The sequence below is a fragment of the Nylanderia fulva genome, unplaced genomic scaffold (assembly GCF_048542155.1).
Source record: "Nylanderia fulva isolate GAGA-0341 unplaced genomic scaffold, ASM4854215v1 Scaffold43, whole genome shotgun sequence".
Lineage (NCBI taxonomy): Eukaryota > Metazoa > Arthropoda > Insecta > Hymenoptera > Formicidae > Nylanderia > Nylanderia fulva.
Window position 1 is genome coordinate 1,525,475 of NW_028190510.1, and position 25,594 is coordinate 1,551,068.

Consider the following 25,594-nt stretch of genomic DNA (forward strand, 5'->3'; position numbering starts at 1 on the left):
AAACGAGCGAATTTTTGATAGCAAAATCATACCTTCAAATTTGAACAGCCGCCATTTTGTCGCAAATTAATTTTTCAAAAAAATGAACGATCGGGCACTAGATAATCTTATATATTAACTAAATTTCTCGGGTTTTTTGATTTCTGGTAAACCAGTTCAAAGTTAGAGTGGTCACCGCAAAACGCTTTTCAAAAAACTGCTTCTGGAAGATTAAGCATATCTTTTTTATTTATCAACATTTTGCAATAAAAAAAATACTAAATAATCTTTGAAATATATATATTTGAAAACAAATGTTCCTTTCCAAAGCACTTCAAATATTTAAAAAAAAAATTCCCAAAAATACGTGTTTTTCAGACCTTGCAGGTAGGTATAACCCCTTAAAATCACATATTTGTATATCGCTAAAATTAGTAAAATTTCCCCGAATAATTGTCGGAATAAATCATATATATTTTAGTCTATTACATATATATATATTCTCAGTTTCTGAGAACGCAAACTTTTCCCTGAAAATAATGATATATAAATCGGTATTTGTTTATTTCCTGCAATAAATAAATAAATTAATGCAAGATAATTAAAATAATTGAATTATAAAAATATATAAAAATACTCTCACACATTTAAGTAATATAAATTCTAAATTATATTTCCGGAACTTGTGACATGTCTTGCCTTGATTTCCGGACGTCACAATCCCGCATGCGCCGAGACATTCATTCAAAGGGAGCGAGAAGGAAGGAGGAAAAATCACGCAATTATCAAGCACCAGCGTATATAATTGACATTCGTCGAGAGAGGAAGGAAATGATCGTCATTGCGGACGCGAGAATTCTCCCTGTCCAGTTTCTCGAATCTGACAGCGGCATCTCCCATTCTAAATAGGATTCACGATGGAGACGAGAGAATTATCGCTTTCGTACTTCACGAAACTCGTAGGATGAAACTGTCGGCGACCCTTGACCTCGTCCTCGGCTTCCAACTGCTCGTACTTTTAGTCAGGGACTCGCGGCAATTTAACTCGTTGCTGAAAGAGAGAAAGTGACATTTATTCGGTCCTGATCAAGATTTCTCAAATTAATGCAGATAATTTAACATTATAAATAGCAAGTATCAAGAGATGCTTGAAAGAAATTTTATTTCTTATTAGAAATAATAAATAATAATATTATTATTTATCATAATAAATATTTAATAATTATATAATATGAAATATAATAAATTATTTATTATAACAATAAATATTATATAATACTATATGATATATAATATTAAATATCTGAATAAATAATTTATTATAATAATAAATATTATATAATATATGATATATATAATATTAAATATTATAATAAATTATTTACTATAAGAAATAGAATAAATATTGAGACAAGGAGAGAGCGCGAAATAGGAAGAGATAGTCTTCAACGTGGCTCGTAAATAATGTATCCTGGATGCTGGACGCGACTCGAAAATGATTGACGTTAGTTGCACTAACCTTCGTTATGCGAAAGAGCGATAAATTATTTTTTAAACCGCCGATACGTCGACGTGACAATTCAAGGAACGCGTCATAAAACACGCCGAGCGAAATCTCCGCAAAATGGTTCTCGGTTCTCTCTCTCTTATTTCTTTCACTTTCTCGCCGCCGAGATTTTTTTCCCGCGAAAGTTTCTTTCCGGTCGCGCCGGGTTTTATTATCCCGCGGTTCGAAGAGAATAAATCGCGGATCTCTTATTGAGTATTTAGAGGCGTTCGGTCTAAAAAAAAAAAAATGCACATCACGACACTGCACTACCTTGAATTTATACATTTCTTGTGCAAACTTCTCGTAAATACACACATTACGCGCGCGAATATAAATATTCATCTGTTTATCCGAGAACACGACGACTTTTTATTTGCCATCGATTACTATCGCGATGGAAAATATGATTCGAAACTTCGGAATCCTGCGTAAAGTGTGTAACGAACTCGATTTCGTGAAGAGAGATCCAGTCGATCTTTCAATAACGTCAGACAAACTACAAAGGAAACTAATTCAAATTTTTAAAGGGCTTAGTTTTATTAATTTTTCCGAAATAATAATGGAATATTTGATGGATATAGGATAAATATGTATAGTTGCGAAAATATTAAAAAATTATATTTTTTGATTAAAAATTGTAGGATATAAATAAAATATAGTAAATTGGTGTTATTTTTAATTAATTTAATTTTTTAATTATTAATTAATTTAATTAATAATTTTTGTGTCACGTGTAAAATTGTCCCGAATGCCAAGCTACGTCCTCAAAAATCACTTTCAATGCGTGAAGCATCGGGAAAAAATTCTACAGCAGAAACCTGGTCCCGTTCGTCCACTTGAGTCTCCTTCGTCGAGTGGTCTATTATCTTCGAGTAGTCTGATAATCGCATCAGAACGATACCGAATCTACCGGGTGGTCCTAGGTAACGTTATATAGCAGGGTTCTATAGCGGTCAGGGAAATCTGGAAAACCGGGCATTGTCAGGGAATTTTAGAAATCCGGAATTGTCAGGGAAAAGTCAGGAAATTTTACTATTTATCTGGATTTTTTCACATTATTCTACATTTGTCTCAATAATTTCAGATTTTTTATTAAATAAATATAAACTTTCCCTTTTCCTTGACTCCCAGCACGCTAATTTTCTGTGTTAAAAATTGATTCATCTACAGCGTGTTCGTTCATTTGTATTTTCATCGTCGTGCTATTTTATTTCAATGTGTTTGATAGAGACAAAACTAAAAAATTTGATATAATATAAATAAAATAGGTGATTATTTAAATAGTTTACAGTGACATGTTTGTCGATTATCGTACATAATGCAAATTGTATAATTGATTTAAATTTTTGTTTTAACTTCCGAACCTTTTCTTTGTTGACAAAAATATCTCAAGTATTTCATGATTTAACATTTAATTGATTTATCATATAGATATATGCAAATTATATATTTGGAAAAATAATACTAAAAAGTCAGGGAAAAAATGAATTTCTGGTCTTGGAAAATCTGAAAAAGTCAGGGAATTTTTTTTTATTGAGTCTGCTGGACACCCTGATATAGTTACGAGCGCGTTGATTGGAAACGGTGAAGATTGAACGTTAATGAAAAATATACATCTAAGTATTGAGGTACCAATCGAGTAAATTAAAAGAAATAATAAAAGTAGGAAAATTGATGACAAAAAAAAAGAAAGAAACACACTATGGTTTTTTTAGTTCCTTCGCAGATATACTGTGAGCTAATAGTTAAGTAAATTTAATTATTAAATTAAAATTCAAATTATAAATTTTAAATTAAAATATTGGTATCAGAGACACAGAGGAAGAAAATAAGAGTATTTTCGATAGAAAGTCGGTTCTTCGACAGGTACATATAAAAATGTCGAAAGTAAAACGTCGATAAGTCGATCTCAAGTTTTCAAACATAGGTTCACACTTTTTTTTGCAGATGAGAACCGAAATATGCGACTGCGATCGTATAAGAATTGATCTAAATGAATAAAAGGGAATATAAATTTTACAAGCGTCGTGAAGCTTTTTCTCTCTCGGACGGAATAATTACATTATCGAAATATATATTCGCGAGATGATATATAAGATGGAGGGTCGATGCCATCAAGAAGAAACATGGATAAAATAGAATTCGCGAGTTCTCGAGAGGCGGAAATCTAGACTTGGCCTGCTCCGTCGGGTTTCAATAAAGATAGAACATTGTATATATAACATCTCGACTCTTCTTCGTTAAATTTATTAAAAGAGAATTCATCGGAGATGTTCGCGCGAGAGGAAAAAAGGGAAAAAAACTCAGACGGAAGAATAATGGAACCTAACAAGCTGACGTAAAGAGCGAATCGCTTCCTTTTTTCTCTCTTTTTTTTTTTACAAATCTTACCCACGTCGCATCGCGAGAGGGAGGCCAACCCCTGCATCGCTTGTATTTATTTGTCACCCGAGCGAGGGTTATTTCCTCTCGCGCGAGGGTCTCGAGATTTATTTACAACGACTCATTGAGGACCTACAATTAAAACTGGTTCGTCAATCAGGGTTTTTCCTCCGTTCCCATTATCCGCAATTTACTACGAGCAATTATTTCATTTATGTCTTCAATGATTTCTTCATGTTTGTACACTGTAAAAAATATATATTTTTTCATTATTTATCGTGCAATTTTACATATTTTTTTATGTAATATATTACATTTTTTTTTAAAGTATAGCGCGCTTAAAAAATCGTATACAAGTTTTATTCTCCTTTTTTTTTACGAATCCTAATATGTGATTAATTTGAAATAGAAAATACAAAATAAGTATTTAAAAAAATAATTGTTTTTAAATATAAAAATAATTTTTAAAAATATTTATATATTTTTACATTACTTAGTCTCAAATTCTCATTTGTCAATACAAATTTGAATTAGAATCGCGATATCTATAATTGAAAAACTATCATCCGGATCAGCCATAATCCACATGTGGCGTCTTAATTACAGTTCTAGGCTACGCTTAACATCCTCAAAGTCTTACGTATTAATATCCATGTGTGTATGTGTGCATGAAACGCAGAATTGTGTATATCACGTGTCGCGATCGCGCGAGGATGACAACGATGGGAAGTGACGAGTTTCTCAGCGCCTGCTTGCAATTACGCGACATTGTGTATCCGGAATCGTATCTATTCCCACCTTAGAGGAGCGACGAGAAGGAACATTCGATCGGATACAGAGTGATTATAATGCGAGACCGGGACTGTCTCTGCTGTATATGTGTGTGTAACTAGCAGAAAAAGTGGCCTAACTTCCCGGTCCCGAGGGTACCCACTGACACATGTCACTCACACCCGAATCCGCGAATTTCCCCACGATCTGTCCCAATCCTCTCTAAAGACGAGAAGGTCGAAAAGGGAAAGAAACGAGGTTTCTCACATTGAAAAAAAATTATTCGACTTAAAATCTGCGGTCGAATACGTGCAAATAAATATCAATGCAATAAGAACTAAATATTTGGTTTTTAACCAAATATTTGCACTAAAAAAATTCTTTGACATATTTTTCCCAAGCACTTGATATAGAATTGATTTTAATTTTATAGTTAAAATTATTATTTATTTAACTCTACATATTTTTATGTAATATATTACATATTTTTCCCAAGCGTTTTATATATAAAGAATTTTAATTTTATAGTTAAAATAAATTTTTTATTATTAAAACTGAAATAATAAATTATTATAATTATTCTAGAACTCACATATCATTTTATAGCTATACTTGGCGATCAAGTTCCGGATTAAATGAAAGATCGCAAAAAGCCTAATATTTTCTTTCATTCGCTCTTCGCCCTTTCAACGCTTCGTTTAATGATCTCAATCAAGTTCCTCTCGCATTTCCCGACATTCCTGCACAACGCCATCATCTCTCTCTCTCCCTTTCCTTGTCCGTCATCTCCCGCATAATTTCACAGCGGTTGCTCTCCACCTCCGGGCGACCTTATGGCACTCGTTACTCTTCAGGATGTACCTTCTCCCTTCTCGCTCTTCGAGAAAAGACTCGCGTAAGTACGTAATCGGCGAGAGATGCCGCGAAACCTGCTGGTTCGGCCTCTCCCGACTTGATGGGCGCGTTCATTGAGATCCTCATTCGTATGCATACCCGGTCGCGTAACAGGCATAGCGTAAAGCGGCATTTATTATTACGGCTCTCGGCTCGAAAGTTACGATCGACGACGAACAACTCGGCCGATCCTCGATCGCGTTGGTAAACCACCGCGTTCGCTGCTGCGTCGAAAAATACAGGGTGTTATAAAAGTACCGGAACAGCAGAATAAGTCAAAAAATATGAGTCCTAGAAAAAATGTTAAGTCCTGGCCTTTTATAATTTTTTCCTGGCTATATCTGACGTTCAGTTTATAAAAACCCAGTACTTAACATTTTTTCTAGAACTCATTTTTCGAGTTATTCTCTGCTGTTCCGGTACTTCTATAACACCCTGTATATGCCCCTCTTTCTACAGAGCTTTTATAAATTTTATCATGTTTTTTCGTCGTTCAAAGAGTGCTATATATGTCAATAAATTGTTATAACTGCTCATACTATACCTGTATTTTATAATATTTATATCTAGGCCCGATTGCACCAACAGTTATTTTACTTCAAGCGAGATTTAAATATGTATGTATCTGGATTCTTCTTTCTAAATAAAGATAGACATATATTTAAATCTCGCTGAAAACCAAAATGTCATTGCAATCGTTTATTATTTTGTCGTAATCAGTTTGTGCGACCGAGTCAAAATTTTCCTCAATTTTGACATGTTCATGAATTCTAGAAAATTTCAATAGATTTAATTTATATACAAGGAAAACAAATATATTAGTTATCATAAATTTTAGGTACGGTAATTAATATTTTAATAATAATTTTATTAATATATTTAAGTTGTAGCTTAGAGAATTCTTCGCAAAATTATAATTAAAAATATTAGTTATCGCAGCCAAAATTTAGATACCTATAGTAATATTAGCAAATTTTATGTGTAAATATAGGAAAAATATATCTATTAAAGTTAGCCAATATTTTTTTAGTATAAAAATGAGCTTCTCTACTTTTGGTTTAAATAGGCATTTTAATTATTTTGTATTACACGTGCAGGCAAAGTGGCACTTTGTGTGCGTGTTTTCTGTGCGGAAAGCGGCCGATTTCCCACGCCGCCATTTAGCGGCGTGCGATCGGCCACCTCGTGCACAGAAAACGCGCACAAAGCCACTTTGCCTGCACTTGTAATACAAAATAGTATGTGTATCACGTGCGGATTGACAATTGTTCACTCGTGTGAGGTGGTCGCACTCGTGACCAATTGTCAACTTTCCGCACTTGATACACAATATACTATTAATTTAAAGTTTAATTACGATTAATAAAAAAATTAAAAAAATTTAGATTAATCCCCAGAAATTTGTCAAAATTTCCAGACCCAAAATGCTCTTTTTTTTCGAAATTTTGACATTTGGCGACGCTCACGCGAAGATTCTCAGAAACCGCGACGTTAACGAACCGATTGAACGGACGCCGGCTTCTCGCGTCCCTTCGCGTATACATACATACATACATACATATATATCTTCTCTTCCTTCACGATTCCTTCTCCTTTCCGCGTTCCTCGGCGGAGATTTATTAACACTCGCCGCGAACGGAGCGAGCCGCGCGGAGTTACAATCCGCGTGAAAGACACGCGAGGGGAAAGTACGTATTATATATCCCGCATGTGTGTATAGATTTGCACACAATGGCGAGCGCGGCTTATGAAAAATATACGGAGAGCCAGGGCTCTTTTTTCCAACCGGTCATTGATGGTCCCGCGCCGCTCTAAATCACTCGAGGGAGGCAAAAGGAACCAGAACCGCTGATTTACGTAATGCGCCTCCACGGCCGCGATTGGTGACTATCTTTATTATTAAGGACGAAGAAAAAGTTTAGTAATATTAATAATGATTTATTGATATTTTTAATAATTTTTAATATTTAATTAAAAAATCATATAGGCTCGTGTAAATTTAAAATCAACTGATCAATATAATAAGCCAGCTTAACAGGCTAGAGTGTTTAGGGTGTTAAATAATGTTAAATAATCTATGGTTTTCAATAAAAAAATTATTTGACATTCTAAACAGTCTCCTAAACAGCCCGTTAAGTTGGCCTATTATTGATTAGTTGATAATAATTTTAAATATTTTTAATAATTTATTGAATAATTGCAAAGGAAGCGAATATAGTGTGATGCATTCAGGATATTTCTCATACATAGGCATTTATTTTTTGAAATTAAAAATAAACAAAAATTCAATTGAAAATATTATACAAAAAAAAATATATATATATATCAGCTGTAAAGATTTTTGAGTAATCACACACACACACACAGGCATTTATTTTTCTAAATTAAAAATAAATAAAAATTTAATTAAAAAACTTGAATTATTAATAATATATCTCCCTTTTTATTAGAATTATTATTATCGATAAAAATTGTGAAGGAGCGACTTGAATGGCATTCTTCGACTCTTGCAATGATAGCCTTTTACAGTAATCACACGCATGCGCATTTATTTTTCGAAATTAAAAATAAATAAAAATGTTGCATTAATGGGGTATCTCCTTTTTATTAGAATCACGCATTATATTAAATGAGATCTCTCGCGTAATTTATAACCCAATATCTTGAAACACGTGGTGTATCTGCGTCCGGATGCATGTATATGTTTCTAGATCGTTTAATCACGAGAGTTAATTCAGGGCGACTAATAGCTATTCATAGGGCCCGATGATTTATGCCCCGCGTGAGATTAATTGAAAGGCATATGTTGTGTATAAGGCAAAATCGTATACATTAGTCTACTTTTCATCGGGTCGTTGTACTGTACATTAACGTTTTATAAGACAGAGCGATACGTGGGAGATACACAAAAACATTTGCGAGAGAATCCCATCTCGTAAGAAATAACAATTAGTCGGTTTACTATTTTTCTGTCTTATAATCCGATTTATTATGTCAAACGAACCGTTCGGGGAAATTTTTCCAACGAGATCGGAGAAAAAGATGACAAGAATACACGGAGGGAATTTTTCGTTATATTTTATCGCAAAATATTTACTACAAATTTTATTATGTTTGTAATGAACCGAAGATTATCATACATCGTGATCGATTAAGCTGGATTGAAAATATTATGTTGCATTGTGAAATTTGCGTAAAATGTTTTAAATGCTCATCACTTTTTTTTGGCATCTGCTTAAAATACTTAAAGAATCATAAGTTTTTAATTATTTTAAAATTATTGAAATTTACTATATACATATTTTAGTGCAGTTAATCAAACATATTTTATATCTAATTGTGATAGATATTAATATTTTTTTATTGTATTTTATTTTTTTTTATCCCACGATTATACTAAAATTTTTTTTAAAGAAGGTCTTATCTGCTTATCTTGATTAAGTACAAAAAATTGTTTATTATAAAATTAAATAAACAATAATAATAGTAAGTAACAATAATTTTATCTGTATTATTTCAATAATTTATAAAAAAGACTTATCTCGATTAAATACAAAAAAAACTGTTTATTATAAGATTAACGAAAATGGCGTCAAAAATTGAAAAAAAATTGAATAAAATATTTAGAAGATAAATTTTAAGAGAAAATTCTTTCCGTGGAAAAACTCCGATATTTGGGGGTCCTTGTTTATATTTCCATCTCGCAACATTCCACGTTCTCTTAAAATCCCCCTTGATGCAACCCTAATCCAAAATTCCCCGTGCTTTCCCGCGCCCCTGCGCAGAAGGAGAACGCGCAATTACAAATTCCCACAGTGAATCGAGGGGTCTCCCCTATCCCTTTCCAATTCCGACAAGACCTCCGAGACCTCCTTTTTCCTCTTTCACCGCGGTCGGACTTTCTTGAAGAGCTCTCATTCTCACTCTATCTCTCTTTTTTTACACAAATACACACACACTCTGTCTCTCACAAATCCTCGATCCGCATCCTCGCCCTATCTTCTCTCTTTTTCTCGCCCGATGCATCCGGCCTTTCTCGGATACTTAATCCCGCGAATGAATGGAAAAGGGGGCGAAAGGAGTGAGAGAGAAATATATATCTGGTACGTACACTGTAAAAAAATATGTAAAATTACATTAAAAGTATGTAAAATTACATTAAAAATATGTAAAATTACATAAATAATAAATGTAAAATTACATGATAAATAATGAAAAGGTAATCATTTCTATTATTTATCGTGTAATTTTACACTTATTATTTATGTAATTTTACATATTTTTGTGTAATATATTACATATTTTTTTACAGTGTACACTGTAAAAAATATGTAAAATTACATAAATAATAAATGTAAAATTACATGAATAATGAAAAAGTAAAAATTTCTATTATTTATCGTGTAATTTTACACTTATTATTTATGTAATTTTACATTTTTTTGTGTAATATATTACATATTTTTTTACAGTGTACACTGTAAAAAAATATGTAAAATTACATAAATAATATTTAAATGTAAAATTACATGAATAATGAAAAGGTTTAAAAATTTCTATTATTTATCGTGTAATTTTACACTTATTATTTATGTAATTTTACATTTTTTTGTGTAATATATTACATATTTTTTTACAGTGTACGTGTACTTAACGGCACGCAGAAGTAAAGGAGAATAAATGGACGCACTGTGAAGTTCTGGTGCAGTGCGATAACGAGCGAAAAACATTTACGCACCCACAGTGTTGTGCTTATTGTTAGATGATTTTAAAATTAGATAAAGATGAGATAAAAATATGTAAATTCATCTTAGATAAAATGAAGATGATTTTGTTTTAAATAGATATATTGAAAATAAAATGAAAAATTATTGTTTAGAAAATAATTATGATCTAGATAAATCGCCATTATCTTTCATCTATATTTCGATGATTTTAAAATTAGATAGATAAATATAAGATAAAAATATGTAAACTTATGTAAGAGAAAATGAAGAAAATAGATATATCTATTTAAAACAAACTGAAAAATTATTGTCTAAAAAATTATTTAGACGAATCGCCATTATCTTTTATTTATATTTAAATAATTTTAAAATTAGATAGATAAAGATGAGATAAAAATATGTAAATTTAGCTTAGATAAGATGAAGAGGAGTTTTCAAAACTACAGATTAAACAGCTCCCAAAAGAGCGAATTTTATTGTTCAAAATATATGAAGTAGATGTTAGTTGGCAATTGACAGATGACAGATGACAGATTGACAATTGAGATCGAAAGTGAGAGAAACATTTCGTGTCTCTCTTGCAGGGTGTCTAGTCATTCTTGAAATCCTTGAAGTCCTTGAAATGTTCTGGAATTTTGTTTGTTCTTTAAAAATCCTGAAAATGTGCTTAAATTTTTCGTAAATCCCTCATTTTTTCGTTTGAAAAATTGAGACTATTAGAGTAAAAATATTTTATCCTACTTTGTGTAAATAATACAATATATTTTTTATTCAGGAGTCCAAAAATGTGTTATGCATAAGTTATAGATTTTAAGCGTTTAAATATAACATAAGGGAATATTGTATCTAATATCGGTAATGCATATATTAATTTTTATTAACATGCAATTATATATCGATTTGATAAAAAAATATAAAGTTTTCAGTTTCTGGTAACTCTTTATTATACTATTGGAAAATCGTGCAAATTTTCTTGAAATGTTCTAGAAATGGTTTTAAATTTTATTTTCAAATTTTACTAGACACCCTGAACATCTAATATTATAATCGACGCACGAAATATTTAAAGTTAAACTTTTCGCGTGTTTGTAAAGAAGGAAGGGGCGGAATTCAAACCTCGGAAACTTGGTCACGTAAGGGGATGTCGATAAAAGTGCTTTAATTTATAATAGCGCGCAATATCCGAGCCGAAAACAGGTGTTATTGTTTCCGCGAAATGTGATGGAATTAAGGAAACAAGGGATGCGTTTTATAAAAAAAAATATTCCTTTCAATTTTTGGTACCATTTTCGTCAATCTTATATATAATAAACTATTTTTTGTATTTAATCGAGATAAGCAGATAAGTCTTTTTTTTATAAATTATTGAAATAATACAGATAAAATTATTATTATTATTATATATTAATCTTATAATAAACCATTTTTTTATATTTAATCGAGATAAGCAAGTAAGTCTTTTTTTTATAAATTATTGAAATAATACAAATAAAATTATTGTTACTTACTATTATTATTATTTATTTAATCTTAAAAAATTAATTTTTTTATTTATAAGGAAATATAGAATCTATTATAAAGGTAAAGAAACTGTCAACAGTTAAACATTTTAAAGAGAAATTTTTTCAGAAACTTATTTAAAGATTTAAAAGAAAATTTATACTTCTGTATACTAAGGGAGTATTTTCAATAAAAACAATTACACAAGATATTGACATGTAAACATTTAAAAGAAAATTTCGACAAAAGTTTAGCGAATCGCGGAATAAAATCCTTTGAGAAAACCCCGTAAATTTGTTATCCAAGGTAGAAAAAAATTCTTGAAAAAAATCCACTTTTTCCGAGTTTTTCTCCTATCGATCCTATCGATTATCGAAACGTGAAATAATCGATCGTGCGTCAAAGCAAAAATGAAAGATGAAGGGAGGAGCGTAACCGGGACAGAGGTGAAAACGAGGCGAAAAAGAAAGGAAGAACGATGGAAATTGTGTTGGTGAAAGAAGATAAAGAGAGAGAAAGAGAAAGAATCGGCGCCGAGAGCTAAAAAAAGAGAAGCACAGAAATCACAGTCTCTCCCACTCGAACGCGCGGTTCTTATGAATCGAGAGGAGGGCGTAACCCAGATTACTGCTCACCGGACTATAATATTACGCGAACAGATCGGTTGGTGCACAACGGGTGATCAAATTGAGAAGCACTACCGTTCTCGAATCATTTGCGAGTTCTTCATCAATTAATTCCATGCATTCTTGCGCGTTAATATCTCCTCGATTAAGAAAAAAATGCGCATATATTATTAGCGTTTTTTATTTCTTCATTCATTTATCACATTCGCTTATTAATTATTATTATAAACTTTATACAGTTCCATTGATCATTTTAACTATATAAGTTTCAAACTAATATCTATTGCTCTTCATTGGCCCTATTAATAATTAATATTTTTGTAATATAAAAAAGAGCGATATTTTAATTATTTCCATTATTACTATATTTATTATTTATATTTTTATATTATTATATTTAATATTTATATTTTTATATTATTATATTTCAGTTAGAGTAAAAATTCATTCTAAAAAGGAGAAAAAAATCCTCGCTTTTGGAAGCGAAAAAGAATTCTTCTTTCTTAGTCACCCGGTAGATATTCCCTAAGGATAACCACGGAACGGGACGAGACGACATGCCCTCTCTCTCTCTTTCTCTCTCCCCTACTCTCGATGGGTCTCTCCCTCCTCGGGTTCGGGCAGTGTCAGAATTCTGGCGCAGTACGAAGGGATGGGAACCCTTCATGGTCCGAATTCCCAACCCCGACGCGACCTTGCGCTCGGATACCACATACCTGTGCACGGGCTGCGCATGTGTGTGTGCATGCACGAGCGTGACCGCGTGCATCCCGTGCGCGCACGCGCACGCTCCTAGACGCGCGGATCTGTGTGCTGCTGCTGCACGAATGCATCGCCAGCTATGCGCGTCCACCGGACGAGCATTCCGCCGCTTACTTATTACGACTGTTACGGCGAAAACTCTCTCGGGCACACGAGGTGCATCGATGAAAATGTCAGGGGAGTCGATTTTTGCTCCAACATGGATTTTGACGTGCGCGAAAATTTAGGCGATATTTTCATATATTTCCCTCATTTTATTTTATTTTTTTTTTTTTTAACAACGCGTACATTTTTTCTCACTATTTTTCAATTTTTCTCATGGCATTTTCCGCGAAAGCAAGAAATTATATATCGATCGTACATAAATTATGTATTTTATATGAATATTATTGCACTTATCGATTATATACGGATTTTTTTTATATTTGATTAAAATGTGAAAATGATAAAATGACAAAAAATTTGAAGGCTACTACTAAATTTTCTCAATTATATACAATATCCTTATTTCCTCCACAAATTATATTTATAATAAAAACTTATATACACACAAAATTATATTTCAAATAAATCATTCGATTTTGGGGTATTCAAATAGATATTTATTAACTTGGTCATTTTTTTCAGTGTATAATTCTAAACCAAAATTGTTTGAAAATTATTCTAGATAATTTAGTAAAGAATCCTTTTTTTCAAGTATATAGATAATAGATATTTTTATTATCTATAGATAGATGATCATCTATATAATTTTATTTATAATAGATAACAGCAAACACTGTAAATCTAATTTTTTTATAACTGTGTTTTTTATAAGCAGTCTTAAAAATTATCTAGAAAATTATCCTGCTGAAAATCGCCATATAATTTTATCTTTTATCTAGATTTGAAACAAAATCATCTTCATTTTATCTGAGATGAATTTACATATTTTTATCTCATCTTTGTCTAGCTAATTTTAAAATCATCTATATGACATGTTAAATACGCGAGAATGATATATCTCAGCATCTGAATAAAATATAAAATCGATAGTTAAAAATCCTTAAGGTTTGCCAGTAATAATTAATAAAAATCTTTCCTCAATGGTAAAAGTCGACTAAACTGGCAATCATTTATTGTAGATAATTAGTTAAAATACAACGTTTCGGCTGTCATTGCAGCCCTTTTCAAGTAAAAATCTATAAAAAGTTACATAAAAATAATTATAATTTTAATACATTTATCGCAACAATTAATTATAAATTCATAAACAAAAAAATGTTACATACCAAAAGTAAATGCTAAATAAATTTTAATACAGTAAATCAAATTTACTGCATACCTCCGACAACATTCACCATTGTTTTAATGAACAATGTAAAATTGACAGAAATAAGCAAGAAATAAAAAGATGTTAACAGTTAGCAAGAATCTTAGTCACTACGCGTTAAAAAATCGAGACAAAACTAATGTGTCTTCCGCAATCTAAAACCTAATAACAAAGTCAAATAAATAAATAAATACGTAAAAATAAAAATACTTTAAATAGCGTCAAGAACACGATCATAAATTCACTAAAATTCTCTGTATCTTTCTGTAAATTAATGCTTTTACTTTGTTTTTTTATATAAAACATTTCTGCAATTTCTCTTTTTCTTGTTTGTTTTTCTTGTATTATTTTTATGTAACTTTTTATAGATTTACTTGAAAAGGGCTGCAATGACAGCCGAAACGTTGTATTATAACTAATTATCTACAATAAATGATTGCCAGTTTGGTCGACTTTTACCATTGAGGAAAGATTTTTATAAAATCGATACTCCAAAATATATAGGTATATAAAACGATATGAAATTACGTCACATTCATTGCGCGTATAATGTCAGTTGCGCGAGGATCAAAGCGAAAAAGCGTGTTATTTCTGCCAGCCGCGCTAGCCGCAACACTTCCCATTCAAATGAAACGCGCAGTACTGCGTCACAAGCACACTTGGAGGTTTAGCGGCACGTGTGTGTATATGTTTACACATGGCCTCTCGATGTGCGGTCACGTATACATCCACAAGCGCGAGTCAGGTCACACGCCTGACCTAGATAGGAGCTTCGTATACGAGAAGCGAAACGCGCAATTGAAAAGAGAGCCGCTCTAGATTTCGCCGCGTTTATCATTTCCTCGTCGATTCATCGACGATATCATACACGGTTCGAGATCCAAGTATCGGAGTATCGTTTTCGAAAACGAGCGCTAATTTTACTCGGTCGAAACCCTAAAGTCCGCGCGCGTTGTTTCTCAAACTATCTAATTTTACGACGACCAGTGTTTGCTGTTATCTAAATAAAATTATCTAGATGAAACGACGGCGTCGTCTTATCTTTATATAGATAATTCAAATAAGTTTGTGGGTGTATATACAAGTTTTTATTATATAAATATGATTTTTGGAGGAAATAAGGATATTGTATATATTTGAGAAAATATCAAATGTAGAAAAAAATCCATATATAATCAAATATAAATATATGCAATAATATTCATATCTATATCGATTTGCATCTTCGATGAAAAAAAAGTATTATCTTTATTAATTATCTAGAATAATTTTCAAATTATTTTGATTAGAATTATAGCACATAAAAATACTTAAATAGTAGAACTTAAGCAGTAAGCAATAAAAATTTATAAATAAAAATATGACATATGTTAATATTCCTAAATACATATATTTTAATATCATTAAATACATATATATATATTTTTATATCCTTTTTATAATTTACATTTTTTTATAACTGTGTTTTATATAAGCAGTCTTAAAAATTATCTAGAAAATTATCCAGCTGAATCGCCATATAATTTTATCTTTTATCTAGATTTAAAACAAAATCATCTTCATCTTATCTGAGATGAATTTACATATTTTTATCTCATCTTTGCCTAGCTAATTTTAAAATCATCTATATGACATATTGTAAATTACCGGCATCAAGGTAAAGGGAAAAAGCTGGAGTTGGAAAATGACGCTATTAACTTAAATTAGACATTAATTGTGAATATAGTAATTACTTTCTATGACTCCTGGGTAAGATTAAAAATAAAAAATGTATATAAAAATAAAGAATTTACACGCTATAGCAAAATGATGATAGGCGTGTTGCAATTTTTATCGCGCTTTGGTGCGAAAATAAAACAAAACTTTATCGTCGCTTAAAACGCAATATCCATTATTCGCGAGCCTTCTATATAGTTGCACCATTTGGCGGACAGTACTAATTAAAAAAATTGCGAAGAGAGGATATATGTATATATAGACGAAGAAGGAGAGAGAGAGAGAGAGAATTCAGCTATAAGCGAGACAAAGAAACAAGATTGATTAGCGAGGAGTCCCATCCGAGGGGTGGCTGAATAAGGAGACAAAACGGATCGAAAACACCCTGGGACTCTCTTCGGAGTTTAGTTTCTATTTGCGCACCCTCTCGTACGCCCGAGTGCCTTAACTAATTCCATTAAATGACTACGCCTCCGCCTTTCCATATACTAGGCCAAAATTAGCGCGCAATTATTTCCCTGACATAACACGCCCACGTGTGCACATATGTACACATATCGACGCGGCAATTTTCTCAAAGGGGTTGGAAAATTTATTCCTTCGATTTCTCGCATAAAAGTCGCACATTCTTACGATACACGATATAAAAATTCGAATTGAAATTTTTTTCTTTTATTTTTTATCTCGATTTTAATCCAATATCTAAGACTATTTAATTTATAGCTATTTATAATTTAATTCATCTAATTTTCTTTCTTCTTTAATTCTTTAAATGGAAAACGCGTATTAGTTTTTATTGTTTATTTAAGATACAAGAAAAGTTTAAATTCTATATTAATTCTATTTAATTCTTAAAGCGGTTGTAAAATAGAATCATTCGATTTCTTGACTGAAAGTCACATTCTTATATAAAAATTCCTTGAATTCCAACTATTTAATTAATTTTATAATTTAATTTATAATTTTTTTCGTCAAAAATTCCTTTTTTAAATCTTTTTGAATGAGAAAAACATTCGTGAATATTTAATACGAAGAAGAAATTCTGTATTAATATCGCGAAATCTCTATAAATGTAAGAAAATTGGGGATGAAAATAGCAGCGAAATTTCGATTTCGGGATTCTTTCAAAAATATATGCGCGAGATATATTCCACGCACGTTTTGTGAGCCAGTCAGTTGGCTACCATTTTATTGACAAAATTTAGTGTTTCCTCTCACGCGAACTCTTGCCACATCGTCAAATCTTCGCCTGTATTATTCGTACGCGCGTCTTGTAGATTCAAACACTTGTCTTCGAAAAAAAAAAATAATAAATAAATAAAGAATTTCATATAAGATACCGCATTGTAAATTTCTCCATTTTTAATTCTATGAAAAAGCCTTTGTTTCTCAAACAACTGTATGCTTTTAATGACGCGTGGTTTTTACTTTACTTTTAATTTAATTCAATTTTGAAAGATATTTAATATTATATGGTTTTATTAAATATTAATTTTTTTGTTATTAAAAAATTGCAGAAAAAGTTATTTTTTAATATTACTTTATATATGCAAAATTCTGTAATAAAGTTTAATATGATTAAAGCGCTAAAAAAATTAATCTGCGCTAAAGATAAAAAATTTCATCGCGAATGCGAGATGAGCGAGAGAAACGATAAACGAAAACGTCATTGCCGCGTCTGACGTAATGAATTGCTGTGATGTAATATGCATAATGATGCATAACATCGACGAGAATGACAAGTTTCGTCGAAGCTCGTCTCGCGAATTATTATCGTGATTATATATGCTCGAGCCGAATTTTTATTTCTGTATATTGTTTTCAATTTTAATTTTTTCGAATTTCCTTTCTTTATGGATTCTACTCTTCTAAACTTATTAGCAGAAATTGAGATTTCACTAATAAGTCAGTAATAATTGCGCATATATTTGCAGAGATATAGCTTTTAAAGCTTTTTCTATTTACTTTGGATTGCCATTTTTTGAGAGGAAAAACTCACACACATATATCTGGAATAAAACATGTATACTTAGTATTCAAATTCAGAATTATATATGCATATTACATGTTTTCAATCTTAAGATGTGATAAACAAAAATGAACAAGATTCTTGTTGAAACTCAGATATTTCTGCAACGAAATATATTATTTCATATAATATAAAACGCGTTTTTCGAAATATCATCGATTGAAACAATTATTATCGCTAACTAATCTTTTTTTATCGAGATTTCATTGATTTGCTATTATTAGTGACTTCACTATTTTTCAACGATATAATACACTGATTTTTTAATTTATGCATAAGAATCTCTTGGGATCTTTTTTCTCTCTCAAATAGTAAGCGAGCAATTTCCGACTTAGAATTTTCAAAGAGGAGTTTTCGGCAAAATTATAGATTAAACAGCTTCCAAAAAGAGCGAATTTTATTGTTCAAAATACATAAAGTAGATGTCAGTTGACAATTGACACATTGACAATTCGAAAGTGGGAGAAATATTCTTGTCTAGTTATTCTTGAAATCCTTGAAGTTCTTGAAATGTTCTGGAATTTTGTTTGTTCTTTAAAAATTCTGGAAATGTACTTAAATTTTTCATAGATCCTAGATTTTTTCGTTGCTTCTAAACATTCAGTTTAAAGAGCACTATTCGAGTAAAAAATATTTCATCTTATTTTGTAAATAATACAATATATTTTTATTTAGGAATCTAAAAATGTGTTACGCATAAGTTATTTATAGATTTTAAGCGTTCAAAAAATATAATATAAGAGAATATTGTATCTAATATTAATAATGCATATATTAATTTTCGTTAATATGCAATTATGGACTTGATAAAAAAAAATCAAGTTTCTAGTCTCTTGTACATTTTTATTATACTATTGAAAAATCGTGCAAATTTCCTTAAAATATCCTCTGGAAATCCTATATTCTGGATATTCCACATCCTGGAAATGTTCTCAAATTTTATTTTCAAATTTTATTAGACATCCTGATTAAACAGCTTCCAAAAAGAACGAATTTTATTGTTTAAAATAAAGTAGATGTCAGTTGACAGATGACAGCTGACAGATGACAGATTGACAATTGAGATCGAAAGTGGGAGAAACATTTCTCTCTTGATTATCACCATTAAGAAAAGAGGGATGTACAGCTTGAAGATATCTGCGTTGTTTCAGTATCTTAGCGCAATATCGCGCAATCTCTCCAGTCTCGTAAATCGATAGGCGCATCGCGCGATTATTAATCGGTTCGTTAAATCGATCCGGCTTGCGTCAACATGTGTGCATGTAATCGTCACTCTCTTTTTTGCTAGATTTTTGTCCCCCCTCGTTTAAATCACATTGACGCGTATCGCGGCATTCGAGTCGGGACAATAATCGAAAATGCGCGCGTTATCGCTGTTTTTTTCCCCAAATAACAGCGTTGACGTTCGCGAAGAGCGGCCCACCCACGTGGCCCGTTTGCGTCACAACGTTCCGTAATTGGCAGCAAATGGGCTCGGTAAATGGGCTTTAATTCCATTTGCGCAATCAACGGCCCGTAAACGTAACGTCGAGGAGAGAGAGAGAGAGAGAGAGCCGACATCGACAATCGATGCCTGTCAGAGAGACGTCGATGTCGATGTCGATCGTCGTTGGATAACAATATTACTTGGCCGCACTTTTTACGGCTTGCAGCATTCAATTAACGCACTTTCAATCCGATTTTCGCGACGGCGTGTGCAGGAGATTCGCGTCGATTCTCCGTTTTATTCAATTTTCACGAACGACTTTAAGGGCCTTCAAAACGTTTTTCTTCTCGTGATTTACCTTCATCTTATTTTTTTCGCGATAAAAATTATTTATAAAGCGTGCAGAATATTTATTAAAATTTTATGGCTCATTATAAATAAAAACTTTTTTTTTATGAAAATGAAATGAATATGTCAATCGTATAAATTAGAGATATTATAAAGTAAAATTATTATAAAATAAAACTATTTATATTATATGTATGTATATAAAATAAACATACATATATTACATATGAATAAATATTATATTTAATATATATGTATATATCACATAAAAATATAAAATAAAAATAAATAAAATTTAATGTTACAATATCAAAAAATTTATTAAATTAATCGCGTGGGAAAAACATAAATAGAGATTATATCACAGTCGTTTTCCAAATATGAAAAGAATGCGAAGCGTTTTTCTTTCGCGGCTAGAGGATGCGATATAAAAATTATTCCCTCTTTAATAAATTCAAGTGAAAAGGAAATATGGAAAATGCAGCGTAACGCGAGCGCATTTTCGCATCTATGCAGCCACGTGTGGCTATGTGTGTGTAAAAAAAATTGTGCTTGAAAGCATTCTGTTTCTCGTATATATCTCGTTGTTTAATATTCCGTCGAGTCTCATTGTGGATTCGGATATCGACACGAACGTGTTAACCAACTGTGTCATTCTTACCGCTCGGTAGGGGAAAAAATGCGCTCGATGCGAGAACGAATCGATGTATAAACTTTCTCTTTGCGTCGAAAATCGTTCATAAAGTATAAGAGCCCAAGTCGAATATTTTTTTTACTTTCAATTTTTTTAATGTTATATCTACGTAATACTATGATATTTTAAGCATATTGCTTTATTTTTGCACCTAATGGTTTGAGCCAAAAGTTTCTCTTTTAAATAAAAATAAAAATAAAAAAGTACCTACAATTAAAATTTTGATAGATTTAATTTATACAGAAGATATTTGTATCTTACAATTTTAAATAAAGTTTATATAAAAAAGTTTTCAGCAAAAATATATAAATTAAATACTTTTAAAAGAAAATAATCTAATTGTTTAACATTAAGAATTATTTCAAATATGAAAGTAAAAGTTAGATTGAAAATTAAAGTCGAAAGTAGAAGAAAAATTTCGATTTGAGGAGATAAATCAATTTTAAAATATTCTAAAAAATAAACTTGTGTATACGTACAATCTTTTTCAAATCATAAATCTATTTTATTTCAAGAATGTCAATAACAAATTAAAAGAAAATAAAAAAAAAAGAAATTGATCTCTAACTATAAATGCGAAACTGTTCGTTTATTGTTTACGTAAAAATAGAAGCTCAATTTCTATTTACAATATAAATTTAGAAATTAAAATTATCGACATTTTTTAGGATCTATAAATGTGAGAAATTGAGTTTGAAAATAGAAACAAAAATTATTGAGATTTTGTATCTTAAACAGGCAGGCAGTGAACGAATCATTTCTTATTTAAAGATTGGAAAGTTCAAAAAAGGAGCTCTCGGCAAAACTATAAATTAAATATTAATTAATCCGTTTCTTTAAATTATATATAAATTAAATAGTTTGAAAAGAAAAGCGATCTCACTGTACTTTAAGTATCAAAGTATTGTTAGATTAAAAATTAATATTATAAGTAGGAGGGAATTTTTGATTTGAGCGAGATTTAATCGCCTTTGTCTACACAGAGAGATTAAAAAGTCGATTTCTCATTACTCATTCATAATTGACGGGTCGCACCGTAATTGGCCATTTGCTATAATATCGCCGTGTTCGGGAATCGATTAATCGATTGTTCGTTGCGTGCGATAGCAATCGACATCGGCTACCTTTTCGAGATTGTCCCGAGTTGAAATTTTTCTTCTGCTTTTGATCTCAGTTTTCAATGTGACATTTACTTTACTATTTCAAGCAGAACTGCGAAATTCGGAAAAAATGTCAACCCCTTAGAACTTGGAACTTAAAGAAGAGAAAATTGGACGTAAAGCAAAATTTCAGAGATTCTCCTAAGCTCTTTCTCGAATTAAAATTTTGCATTTATTTGCAATCTTCATTTTTTTTAATTTCTTTATAAATTCTAGGATATTTTTTCGAGAAATTTAATTTATTTAGAAATTATGTGCTTTGTATCCATACTTTGTATTCCTTAAATAGACAGTAAATCATCTTGAACAGTTTCCCACTTGGAGATTTAAAAGAGTAGCTTTCGGCAAAACTGCAGGACAGAAACAGTTTGGACAAAAGAATAATTGGACTACTTGAAGTATTTAAAATACATGTCAGATTGAATGTAAAAGCAAAATTTTACAGATTCTCTCGAGCTCTTTCTCGAATAAAATTTTCTTAATTTTTTAAAATTCCTTTATAAATATTGTAGGCCTTTTTTTCGAGAAATTTAATTTATTTAGAAACTATGTGCTTTGTATTCATACTTTGTATTCCTTAAATAGACAGTAAATCATCTTGAACAGTTTCCCACTTGGAGATTTAAAAGAGTAGCTTTCGGCAAAATTGCAGGACAGAAACAGTTTGGGCAAAAGAATAATTGGACTACTTGAAGTATTTAAAATACATGTCAGATTGAATGTAAAAACAAAATTTCGGAGATTCTCCCGAACTCTTTGTCGAATTAAAATTTTGCATTTATTTGCAATCTTTATTTTTTTTAATTCCTTTATAAATTCTAGAAAATTTTTTCGAGAAATTCAATTTATTTAGAAATTATGAACTTTGTATCCACACTTTATAATCCTCAAATACTACTTGAAATACTTAAAATGTTAGGTTGACTGAAGTGAGGTCGAAGGTAAAAGAAAAATTCAAATGTGGGGACCTCCTTCTTAGGGGACGAAATATCGAACGAACACGTAAGTTCGTCGTCGAACGACACATACGTTGGTTAATTAATTAAAATCTCGTTAAACGAACTCTATCGGGGCTTGAAATTGAGTTTGATGTACCGAAACATCGTTATATCAATTTATCCGTGTGCAGCCCGGCTGACGATTTAATGAAATTTCTATCCCGGCGAAAAGAGTTCTTGTCGCGTATTTTATTATTCCCGTTCAAAAAAAAAAAAAAATGGGTGCATCAGCGTTTGCCTTTTCTTCCCTTATCTTACTCGAAGGCGCTAAAATTAATTTCAACGAAATACCGCGCGTGATTTATAAAAATATGCACAGGCACGCGATATGCATTTCGCACATTTTGATCAGTGATATAATCCTCGATCATTTCGAAATCGAGAATGCATCGAGAAATGCATATATAAGGGCGCCAAAATGGCTTCATGTTGGTTGGCACGGAATCCGTTATGTCCGGTATATAATGATACTGCGATTTCCCGCGTGATCGAACTTCCTAAATATCCAATTAGGAGAACGAGGAGAGAGACTCGATAGCCGATAATTTCGACATCGTGGTATGGGAGCTTTTACTGCACTTCTCAATCACGTAATGATCTGCCTGACGTTATCTGTCAATTCCTTTTTTTTTGTTTTTGTTTTGTTATACTACAAGAAAATTTATTTTCTATTTACAGGAAGAGAGAAATAATATTTAAGAAATAGACATTTATATTTAAGAAATATATAATATATTAAATATATATTCTTTTCAAACTATTTAATTTATAGTTTTGCCGAGAGCTCCTTTTTTAAACTTTCCAATCTTTAAATAAGAAATGATTCGTTCATTGCCTGCCTGTTTAAGATACAAAATCTCAATAATTTTTGTTTCTATTTTCAAACTCAATTTCTCACATTTGTAGATCCTAAAAAATGTCGATAATTTTAATTTCTAAATTTATATTGTAAATAGAAATTGAGCTTCTATTTTTACGTAAACAATAAACGAACAGTTTCGCATTTATAGTTAGAGATCAATTTCTTTTTTTTCTATTTATAATATTTAAGAAATAGAAATTTAAATTTAAGAAAATAATATATTAAATATATTCTATTTATTATTTAATATATTATACAAATCAATTTAAAGTATTTTTTAATTAAGAATGTTAGATTGACATTCTTGAAATAAAATAGATTTATGATTTGAAAAGGATTGTAAGGTTGACACAAGTTTATCTTTTAAAATTTTTTTTAAACTGATTTATCTCCTCAAATCGAAATTTTTCTTCTACTTTCGACTTTAATTTTTAATCTAACTTTTACTTTCATATTTGAAATAATTCTTAATGTTAAACAATTAGATTATTTTCTTTTAAAAGTATTTAATCTATATATTTTTGCTGAAAACTTTTTTTACATAAACTCCTGTCTGTTTAATTGTAAGATACAAATATCTTTTATATTAATTAAATCTATCAAAATCTTAATTATACATTATTTTATTTTGTTAAGTCTCTGTAAATCTTCCATGAAATTTCATCTTATTCATATATGTTATTATACATTATATATATATATATATATATATATATATATATATATTTTTATAATTATTTTTTTAATAATAAATTTTAATAATAAATTATTTATAAAATTATTAAGCTAATTATCACTATCTAATCGCACCGTTTGAAGTCGAGAGGTAATTCTCGTGGAATTTCTTCACGTAGCACAGTAAGCATTTATAATAACGGGTGACCAAAATAAAATAATGAAAATATTTATTAGAATTCTCGAGCACATCGATTTAAAAATTTTAAATAAATTAAAAATTAGATAAAAAATTAGTAATAAAAAAAATTAATACTAGATTAAACATTTTAAATAAAAGGGCCTGTACATAACTAAATACATAAATATTTAGAATTATCGAAACACATTGATTTAAAAATTTAAAATAAATTAAAAATTAGATAAAAAATTAATAATAGATTAAATATTTAGAATTCTCGAAACACATTAATTTAAAAATTTTAAATAAATTAAAAATTAGATAAAAAATTAATAATAAAAAATTAATAATAAAAAATTAATAATAAAAAATTTAATAATAAAAAAAAATTAATAATAAGGGCCTGTACATGAATAAATGCATGCACATATAGCGAATAAAGGATACGGGAAGGATCGAAGTAGCTGAAATTCTCTCGCGCTTTGGCAGCCAGCCAGCTTCTCGATTCGCATAGTCATCGTGTATGTACTTTCGCGGTAGCGGGACTGTACTTGTAACAGAGATCTCGTCCGGGAACACTCCGTTAAATTGGCGTTCCGACGGTCTAACGATCCGCGTGGAAAAAGCGGGAGAAAATCGAAGAAGCCGTGACAGTTCGTGAGAAGAAATGAGACGATGGGAAATCTTCGTTCTCCGAAATCGCGGCGAAAAGCCTTTTTCCTTAGAAAAAGATTCTTGAGGATACTCTCTCTCTCTCTCTGCTTTTTATCCGGTTTCAAATTGAGTGCTTTTTAAAGCAATCATTTCGTTCAATCTCGATTTCCGATCTGACATGTCGACATTTTAATTCTGTCTTCGCATCCTGAATTTTTTTACATTTTATATTCGGATTCGTAAAAGTTTAGCTTATAAGAATTGAACCCCTACGTTTTTTTGTATTTTACGTAGACACTTTTCCAGTTTGAAAGTTCAAAAGAGGATCTAAATAGTTTCGAAATAAAGT

The 25,594-nt window shown here is 30.7% G+C and overlaps 1 protein-coding gene across 1 annotated transcript in view; it reads right to left on the minus strand.

Moving 5' to 3' along the window:
- Window positions 1-630: 630 nt before the first annotated feature.
- LOC114928115 (uncharacterized) overlaps window positions 631-25,594 on the minus strand; it is a 107,492-nt gene continuing 82,528 nt past the window's right edge. Inside the window, exon 2 of the mRNA XM_029299205.2 lies at window positions 631-1,030. Within this exon, the coding sequence (XP_029155038.1) occupies window positions 928-1,030 (103 nt within the window). The 3' untranslated portion in view covers window positions 631-927. The remainder of the gene's footprint in view (window positions 1,031-25,594) is intronic.